Source organism: Salvelinus sp. IW2-2015, linkage group LG9 (assembly GCF_002910315.2).
Source record: "Salvelinus sp. IW2-2015 linkage group LG9, ASM291031v2, whole genome shotgun sequence".
Classification (NCBI taxonomy): domain Eukaryota; kingdom Metazoa; phylum Chordata; class Actinopteri; order Salmoniformes; family Salmonidae; genus Salvelinus; species Salvelinus sp. IW2-2015.
In genome coordinates this window covers 27036236-27046699 of record NC_036849.1, presented here as the reverse complement: position 1 = coordinate 27046699, position 10464 = coordinate 27036236, and the positions used below count along the sequence as shown (strand labels likewise).

The window sequence follows — 10464 nt, the reverse complement described above, 5'->3', positions numbered from 1 at the left end:
TAGGGTACAGTTAGTGGGGGTAATGTGTACAGGTAGGTAGGGGTACAGGTGTAGTGGAGGTTAAATTGTTACATGTAGGGTAGAGGGTAAAGGACTAGGTAGGGTACAGGTTAGTGGCAGGTAATGTGTTACAGGTAGGTAGGGTAAAGGGACTAGGTAGGGTACAGGTTAGTGGAGGTAATGTGTACATGTATAGGGGTAAAGGGACTAGGTAGGGTACAGGTTAGTGGAGGTAATGTATACATGTAGGTAGGGGTAAAGGTCATTTGTTACATGTAAAGGGACTAGGTAGGCGTACAGGTAGGTAGGGGTAAAGGGACTAGGTATGGTACAGGTTAGTGGAGGTAATGTGTACATGTAGGTAGGGGTAAAGGGGGACTAGGTAGGGGTACAGTTGTAGTGGAGGTACATTGTGTACATGTAGGTAGGGGTAAAGGACTAGGTAGGGTACAGGTTAGTGGAGGTAATGTGTACATGTAGGTAGGGGTAAAGGGACTAGGTAGGGTACAGGTTAGTGGAGGTAATGTGTACATGTAGGTAGGGGTAAAGGGACTATACCTAGTCCCTTTACCCCTACCTACATGTACAAATGACCTCCCCTAACCTGTACCCTACCTAGTCCCTTTACCCCTACCTACATGTACAAATTACCTCCACTAACCTGTACCCCTGCACATTGACTCAGTACTGGTACCTCCTGTATATAGCATTTCTATTGTGTTATTTTATTTTATTTTTTACTTTAGTTTATTTAGTAAATATTTTCTTAACTCTATTTCTTGAACTGTCTTGTTGGTTAAGGGCTTGTATTTGGCGCAAGTGGCAAATAAAGTTTGATTTGATTTTGATTTGACTGTACAGGAAGTACACTGTATAAGAGACAGGTTCTAAAGATTCTAAAGGATATCCAAAGTGGACACATAAGGTATTACCTTGGTTCTCCTCGTTCTTGAACACCCTGAAGAGGCGGGTGGCCATGAAGCCAAACTCCCTCTCACAGGCGTCAGACAGAGTGGCTATCATCTCTGCCATAGACGTCTCTCCTCCCACACTGGACAGACGGTTGTAGTCTGTGAACAGGAACCTGACACACAGACACACACAAGGTTTCTTGAAAATACTTTTTCTATTCAAGGCTGTACACATCAAGGTGTAAGTGTGTGTGTGTGTGTGTGTGTGTGTGTGTGTGTGTGTGTGTGTGTGTGTGTGTGTGTGTATGTGTGCATACGTGTGTTCATCTGTGTGTATCCTGTATGTGTATTACCTGACAGGCAGGGCGCGGGTGGTCTGCTCAGGCAGCTCGGGGGGGTTGACGAACATGAGTTTAAGAAGCAGCTCCAGGTAGCCAACCTGACGGGCCAGACGGGTACTGAGAACCCACGCCCAGTTCCAGTTCTCCCCCTCACGATGACCCCCATAGTACACCAACACTGGAGAGAGAGAGAGAAAGAAGAATACATCATATTTCTGATTGACCATCAGACTTTCACCCACCTACGTTGACATCAAGTGGCAAGAACCTTAAAAAATATGTATTTAATGAAACACAGTACAGCTGCTCAAAACTAACAGACCAATGGCACCCTCTAGTGATATAATACGTGCAACTTTCCCTAACCGCAGAACACCCAGGCCAAGGCCTAAACTTCTTATTTTACGTATTCTATTGTATACTATTCTCTTCTGCTCCATTCTATTCTACTCTATAAGCATCTCTACTCTACAAAATAGTATCGTCTTCCGCTCCATTCTATTCTACTCTATAAGCATCTCTACTCTACAAAATATTATCGTCTTCCGCTCCATTCTACTCTAGTGTTTCTCACCAAAGAAGACGTAGAGCAGGGCGAGGAGGCTGAGGGAGACAGCGATGGCCAGGCGGTGGGTGACTGTGAAGCCCAGGACCAGAGCTACAGAGCCACACAGCAGCAGCGTGAGGAACACCACCAGCCAGGAGAACTGGAACAGAGGTTCAATCTGCTGGCCCGCAAAATTCTTCATCTCATCTGTAGGAGGGGGGGGAGCAGGTTACACATAAGAATAGGCAACTGCAAATGAGTCAGGGCCTTTAGCTGGTCCTGCCTAACACGGGGACCTACAAATGAGTCAGGGCCTTTAAGCTGGTCCTGCCTAACACGGGACCTACCAAATGAGTCAGGCCTTAGCTGGTCCTGCCTAACACCGGGGACCTACAAATGAGTCAGGGCCTTAGCTGCGTCCTGCCTAACACAAGGACCTACAAATGAGTCAGGGCCTTTAGCTGGTCCTGCCTAACACAGAGACCTACAAATGAGTCAGGGCCTTTAGCTGGTCCTGCCTAACACGGGGACCTACACCTGAGGTACTAAGGCAGAGAACTGGGACTGAGTAAAAATGAAACACATTGTACAGGTAATGTCCAGAACTTTACTAAATAGGCTGACATGTTCACTTTGAGATTGATATTGTTGTTGTAGTAGTATTTTACATGAGCGCGCTTTGTGACGCTTCAGCTGAAACAAAACAGTCAAAAACAGCTTGGTGGTCCTTTCTTACCCTCCAGTTTCTTGAGCAGGAAGGACTTGCCGCTGCCCCACTGGGCGTACAGGCCCACACAGATAGGAGGCTGCATGGTGGGCTCACTGAGGATGTCTGCCAGGGCACTGCTGTACAGATCATACCCCAGCATGTCACCGTCAGACTCAGAAGGAGACAGGTGCTCTGACAGATAGGGGGAGGGAGAGAGAGAGAGAGAGAAGGGAACGGGGAGAGAGAGAGAGGGGGAGAGTGTGAGTGGTCATAACTTGACAAATACCACCATTTATCCAAAATAAGAGCAAGCGAGCTAAACCTTCAGAGTAATGATTCATATTAACAGGTGACTTAAATAATAGCAGTTGAATGTTATATTTTATTTGTTACATTTTTCTTTCATAATAACAGGTTCAAATTCAACACTAGAGTACTTGTTGACTATATCTGTTTTAATATGCATGTCTTCATGATAAAGTATAATTTCTCACTGGCTCCAAATATTTGGGTGAGGATGCTTTTCTGATGGGTGCAGTCAATGTTGTAAGGCGTCTCGCCGGCCTTGTTGGGGCGGTAGAGCAGGCGGCCATCTTTAGGGTTCCTCAGGAGGAGCTCAGCCAGCTTGCGGCTCCGCCCTCTGATGGCAATGTGAAGGGCTGTGTCTCCTTTCTGGACACCGGGAGAGAGAGATGATTAGAGTAGAAATGATTAGAGTAGAGATGAGTAGAGTAGAGATGAGTAGAGATGAGTAGAGTAGAGATGAGTAGAGTAGAGATGAGTAGAGTAGAGATGAGTAGAGTAGAGATGAGTAGAGATGATTACAGTAGAGATGATTAGAGTAGAGTAGAGATGATTAGAGTAGAGATGATTAGAGTAGATTATAGATTATTAGAGTAGAGTAGAGATGATTAGAGTATAGATGATTAGAGTAGAGTATAGATGATTAGAGTAAAGTAGAGATTATTAGAGTAGAGTAGAGATTATAATAGAGATGATTAGAGTAGAGGTGATTAGAGTAGAGTAGAGGTGATTAGAGTAGAGATGATTAGAGTAGAGATGATTAGAGTAGAGTAGAGATGATTAGAGTAGAGATGATTAGAGTAGAGTAGAGATGATTAGAGTAGAGTAGAGGTGATTAGAGTAGAGATGATTAGAGTAGAGTAGAGATGATTAGAGTAGAGTAGAGGTGATTAGAGTAGAGTAGAGATGATTAGAGTAGAGTAGAGGTGATTAGAGTAGAGTAGAGGTGAGAGATGATTACAGTTGAGTAGGGGAGAGAGATGATTACAGTAGAGTAGGGGAGAGAGATGATTACAGTAGAGTAGGGGAGAGAGATGATTACAGTAGAGTAGGGGAGAGAGATGATTACAGTAGAGTAGGGGAGAGATGATTACAGTAGAGTAGGGGAGAGATGATTACAGTAGAGTAGGGGAGAGATGATTACAGTAGAGTAGTGGAGAGAGATGATTACAGTAGAGTAGAGAAACTTTACAGTCACACACAATGTGGATATATATTTGGCGGTCACATCAGACATTGACAGACATAAAACAGTAACATCATTCAAATGTCAAGAACGTTTATCTTCCATTTAACTTTTCATCTCATAAACAGTCTTGTGAAAAGCAAACTGACAACCATTAAATTCTTTGGCTTGAATACAGAACCTGTGATGATATTCGAATATGTTGTGTTTCTCCAGTACCTTGTCGACAGCAGCCACCTTGGCCCCTCTGTGCAGGAGCAGCTCTACTATCTCAATGTTCCTCATCTTGGTGGCTTTGATCAGAGGGGTCTCTGAATCCTGAAACACACATCATCATCATCATCATCATCATCTCAGACCTAGAGAATATAAGCAAGCAACGGTTTATTTGCAACTTTAATGGCTTGTGAAAATATATTTTTGAAACAAGGATAACTTCATCACGATGTGTAGAATAGGGGAGAGAGAATTTGTCATAGTGCAATGAAATGACTTAATTAATATAGAGCAGCTGTGGCAGTTCCTTACCTTGGTGCAACTCTCAGTGTCCGGGTTGCACTGGAGGATGTCTCTCACCATGGTGGCGTTCCCTTTCTCTACCGCCCAGTAGAGAGCAGTCTTACTGTCCTGTTTAGCACAGTTGAGAACATGGTCGTATTCATTGAATCAAATCAAATGTTCTTTGTCACTTGCTTTGTAAACAACCAGTGTATTTGTAAATTGTTTGTAAAAATTATGATAATGCCCTTTTCGTGTAAAAGCTGTTTGAAAAGATGCCTAAAACTTTAAGCATGTTTTGGTGGGATGGAGTTTTGGCCTGCCTGGTGACATCACCAGGTAAAATTAGTTAATAGACCAATAAGAGAGAGAGTTCCAAACCGCTCTGCCAATTACAGGTTGTTTTCAGTTTCCCCCTCCCTACTCAGACCACTCCCAGACAGTCCTAGCTAAACTCTTGCTTGAGAAATTGCTCTTTGCTAAGAAGCTGTTTTTTTTGTTGTTTTCAATTAAAATGGGAAAAAAATATAACCGTAAGGTACTTCATTGTTACCCAAAAATGATTTGATATGGAGATAGAAACGGCTGCATTGGACTTTTAACAATGTGGATGTGTCACATTAGCGACTCCTACCTGTCCCCTGACGTCAATGTCGGCATATTTGTTCAGAAGGGCTCTGACGATCTCCACATGTCCTCCACGCACTGCTCCAATCAGCACAGTCTCCCCACTCTGTGTGACACACACAGGAAACACCACAGGCTTTCACTACAGCGAACACACACTGAATGATCCCACAACAGAGGAGATAGACTATACTGTAGAGCAGCTGATGATACTGTTACCATCAGCACATTTATCCATATAGCATGACCTTTATCATTCAGGTTGATATAATCCTGTCTAGACTCTACCCTGTGTATTGGCAGGGTTGTCAGGGCAACATTTCAGCTAATCTTTAGTGACTGGTGATGGTTGCCTACCCTGTCTGGTATGTTGACCCTCCTTTAAACTAACCATTTTTACCTACAGTATGTATATCTTCCTATCTAGTCTATAGCAGTGGTCACCAACCTTTTCTGAGTCAAGATCATTTTCGCAGTCAAAAAGCAAGCTGTGATCTCCTGCTCAGATTTGATTTTTTACATTAACCTCACACAAACAGTTTTGTATGAATGAGGTTTGGGCAGTAGGCCTAATACATTATCACAGCATATTAGCTATATGATTGGCTTGTCAATATTGTTAATCAGACCATATTATATTTCAAAACTCGAGCTTTGATAACAAAATAGATCAGTTGGTTTAGCCCTTGTGGAGCATGAATTGAATTCATTTGTTTTTTATTTTATTGGACTGATGGTACCTGCATCTTTTTTACATTTATTTTTATTTTACCTTTATTTATACAGGTTTTTTCTCATTGAGATAATATCTCTTTTCCAAGAGAGACCTGGTCCAAAAACAGCTGGCTTAAAAAAAACACGGAGCTAAGTAACTAAAACTATTTCTACCATGACCTGTTCTCATTTTTGGTACTGTTAGAAGCAAATCAGAATGGGACCGTAATTTATACTTATTTACTGACCTGACTAAAAAAGAACAGCGATAAAATGGCATTTTATCCAAGATGGCCTTATAAATCAGTGTATACCAGTGTTTCAGCCTACGCAAGGTCAATGACGACCAGCCAACAGCGCTGTAGAGATCACAATTATGTGTTAGACGTTTCTGATTTGTAATGAACCTGAGGGCTGCATGATACACTGAATCAAGTGCTCTCAGGGTAGTGGCTGAGGCCTGCATATATATAACATCACTAAAATCTAAAACCGACAGTATTGTACATCGTACCAGCTCCTTCCTGGCCTCAAAAGAAAAACAAGCCTTATGCCGGTAATAAAATCCTATTTTCAGCTTGAGCTTCCTTATCAAGTTCTCTACATGCACAGTGAAGCTCAGCTTATCATCAACCCAGACACCAACATATTTGTACACTTTAACTTGCTCTAGCCAATGTAGCAATGACATGATTTGTAACATACCTAGCATTTGAAAATACCTTGCATTTTGTTTTACCCAAATTTAGAATCAGCTTTAAATCATACAGAGTCTGTTGTATGATGTTAAATGCTCTTTGGGCATTTTCAAAAGCTAAAGATAAACTACTACCACTTGAATAAAGAACAGTATCATCTGCATAAAAATGAACATCTGGTGTTTCAATAAGATCCCCAATGTTGTTGATATACAAAATGAACAACAGTGGGCCCAAAATAGAACCTTGCGGAACACCTGAGCACACATCTATGGACTCAGATTTACAACCATCCGCCATTACACATTGTGTACGATTTGATAAGTAATTTATAAACCAATCTAGAGCATGACCAGTAATTCCACAACTTTTTAACCTTTGCACTAACACAGCATGGTCCACGGTGTCAAAAGCCTTCGACAAATCAATAAAAACAGACACACAATGTAACTTCTTGTCAAGAGCAGTGGATGTCATTTAAAACCTTCAATGTTGCTGAAACAGTGCTGTGGCCAGACCTAAAACCTGATTGCATTCTATTTAAGATGTTGTTTTCTTGGAAGTAGACCTTTAGCTGCCTACTAAATAAGGACTCCAGTACCTTTGACAGTACAGACAATTTTGATGTGGGTCGATAGTTGTCAAGTAGCGAGGGATCTCCACCTTTCAGGAGAGGCAGTACAAGAGCAGATTTCCATAACTTGGGGATTTCCTTAACATCAAGCGTGAGGTTAAAAATACATGTTAAGGAGGAGAAACGATGTCTGCAGCTAGGTGTAGGAGGCGGGGGTCTAGTTCATCAGGACCAGGGGATTTTTTAAAATCAATTTCTTTCAGGGCTTTACATACTTCTGAAACAGAAAAGGATGAAAAGGAGAAACTGGTGAAGGAGTGCACAGGGGTGTCAGGTAAATTTATAGGGGGCTCAATTATACCTTTGACCTTTTCAAATAAACTGCCTGCATCTAAAAAATGCTGGTTCAAGGCTTTCAGAATGGAGGTTCTCTCAGTTACAATCTGTGTGTCTACCAACAATTGTTTGGGAAGCTGTGTATCTTTTTTGCACTCCAAACCTTTCACTACTTGCCAAAATTTGGATGGATTATTTAAATTTTATGAAGTAGATTTCAGGTAGTGGTCTGCTTTCAATTTACGGATCATAGCCACACCCATATTTCAAAGACGTTTAAAAGCCATCCAATCATCTGCCGAACCAGTCTCTCTTGCTTTAGCCCACATAGCATTTCGTTCCCTTATGATTTTTGTAAGTTCCTTAGTAAACCAAGGGTTCTCTCTGCTCTTAATCCTGAATTTATTAAAAGGGGCATGCCTATTGCATACATCCTGGAATGCGCTGTGGAAGTAAGAAAAGGCTAGTTCAACATCAGGGATCTGATAGTCAACGAGGTCAAATCACGACGTCAGTAATCTTCAGGTCGAAAAGTCGGAGCTCTAGAAAGATACTCGAGTTTCCGGCTGGGAATTTCGAGTTGGATGACCGTTCAAAACGATTTTTCCCAACTGCCTTTCACGTTCCCTGCTCTCTTCTTCCTTTCCTCTGGTGAGACTGACCAGAGAGAGGGGACACCGTCTTCCACCTGATGGTGAAACTAGAGTCACACCGCATCTGCCTCATGCACAAATTCATGTTGTTCCTATGACCACAGAAAGTTAAATATATTCCTTAATATTAAAATCGACACAACGAGCTGCTAATAATGATAAAACGCAGGGCTATCGATACTTGGCTACTCATTCATTGCAGCTGCAGCCCGAGCGGAAGTACGGAGAAGCGCATTTTGTAATAGTGTTGAATAAAAACAATGACAGTGCTGAATATAAACTTCAACATGAACTCACTCATAAAAACAGCAGCTCTTTGCTGTATTCGTTGACAGTCTCTCTGTGGTCATGGTTTTAAAAGTTATTACATTTTATGTCGGCTGGTAGCCTATTAAAAACGTGGCTATGGCCAGGGTCACGGAAGCTCTGTAGCCATGGTGATTTGAGCTATCCGATTGGGCAGCGCAGTAGGTGCACTCGATTTAGTCACAGATTTGCCAGTCCGCCGGGCAGGCAGAGTTTGTCTCATGGGAACACTTTGCTTACCCGGTGCGCAGGACTTTTGAATCAAGTGCACCTACCGGCAACAACTCAACGCGATTTTTTTAAAAGAGCGCAAGACTTTATCCGTCATTAGCTTTTCTACAGAAATATTTGGTGATCGACTAGGAATGCCTTGAAGATAAATCGGTTGGCAACCACTGGTCTATAGCTGTCATGTGTGCTCCCTCTCCGGCCTCTAGGTCAGCAGGCTGCTCGTTATGGCGCACACCTGTCACCATCGTTACGAGCACCTGCGCATCATCAGACTCACCTGGACTCCATCACTTCCCTGATTACCTTCCCTATATATGTCACTCCCTTTAGTTCCTTCCCCAGGGGTCATTGTTTATGTTCCTATGTCACTTCTGTGCCTTGTTTGTGTTTCTTATTTTTGTATTATGTTGTGTTTATTTATTAAAACACTCACTCCCTGAACTTACTTCGACTCTCAGCGCACATCACTACAATAGTATACAGCCTGTGTTGTTGTCACCTACCCTGTCTGGTATGTTGACGTAGGTGCCAGCATCCAGCAGGTCCTGCACAATCTCAGTATAGCCCTCCTTGGCAGCAATCATCAGGGCTGTGTTGCCGTCCTTGTCTGTCATGTTGACATTGGGGTTCCTCTTCAGAAGCTCCTTCACCACCTCATTGAAACCACCCCGCACCGCCACGATTAGAGCTGTCATGGAATTCTGATAGGGGGAGAATAACAGTCTGATTTGAGTGATTTAGCACAACGCTGATAGGGGGAGAATAACAGTCTGATTTGAGTGATTTAGCACAATGCTCCCCCTCTGTTGCCGATAGGGAGAATACAGTCTTGATTGAGTACTTCTTAACACAATGCTGATAGGGGGAGAATAACAGTCTGATTTGAGTGATTTAGCACAATGCTGATAGGGGGAGAATAACAGTCTGATTTTAGTGATTTAGCACAATGCTTCCAAGTGGTATGACTGGGAATATCATCTGGAAAGACTTTATTATACAAGGCCTCATGTACGTTTCAACCACAACCTCTAACAATACTGAACTTGTGTAAGAACAAACGCCTGTCTTGTGTGAGCCTTTAGTGAGTCATTGTGAAGGGCCAAACTGTTGTTCGTGACCGTATAGGGATATTCTGGAGTTTTAATGAGAGTAGAGAGGTCCACTTACCGCTCCCTCCTGGTCCACATCAGCCCCATTGACCAGCAGGTGCATCACACTGTCAAAGTGGCCCTTCCTGGCTGCCCAGATCAACGGGGTAGTGCCATACTGAGAACAGGGAAGGAGAGAGAGAGAGAAAGACAGCATTGATGATTATTGAAACACCTTAAGTAGGGTCATTGGCGGAGTTTAAATAAGATCGAAACTTACTTTAGGTTGCTTTTAAAAAATAATTTTGTATAAGACAGAACCGGTGGTGAGTATGTGTCTGTGTGCTTACCTTGTCAGAGCAGTTGACTTTAGCGCCATGCTTAATGAGGAGATGGACGATCTCAGCATGGCCTCGTCCGGCTGCCCAGATGACAGGGAACACACTGTACTGGAAGGACAGACATGAGCATATTTAACTAACACTGTAATACACTAATGATATACAGTACCTAATTATGACAATAAGTTATTTAATGTATGAATAAATACAAGGTCAAAGCTCTTTATATAGGAATAGTACCTGGCCAGTGATGTTGGGGCTAGCTCCTTTCTCCAGCAGCAGCTGGGTAACCTCCCCACGACCCTTATAGGAAGCCCACATGAGGGCGCTCCATCCCCCCTGTACAGTAAAACACACGAGAGAGAGAGAGAGAGAGAGAGAGAGAGAGAGAGAGAGAGAGA

The 10464-nt window shown here is 42.7% G+C and overlaps 1 protein-coding gene across 1 annotated transcript in view; it reads right to left on the bottom strand.

Moving 5' to 3' along the window:
* Nucleotides 1-10464, bottom strand: part of LOC111968377 (kinase D-interacting substrate of 220 kDa B) — a 114014-nt gene that overhangs the window by 82599 nt on the left and 20951 nt on the right. Inside the window, 12 exon segments of the mRNA XM_070445061.1 lie at nucleotides 933-1084; nucleotides 1265-1430; nucleotides 1827-2006; nucleotides 2536-2700; nucleotides 3003-3180; nucleotides 4217-4315; nucleotides 4526-4624; nucleotides 5130-5228; nucleotides 9138-9335; nucleotides 9802-9900; nucleotides 10073-10171; nucleotides 10304-10402. Coding sequence (XP_070301162.1) covers nucleotides 933-1084; nucleotides 1265-1430; nucleotides 1827-2006; nucleotides 2536-2700; nucleotides 3003-3180; nucleotides 4217-4315; nucleotides 4526-4624; nucleotides 5130-5228; nucleotides 9138-9335; nucleotides 9802-9900; nucleotides 10073-10171; nucleotides 10304-10402 — 1633 coding nt within the window.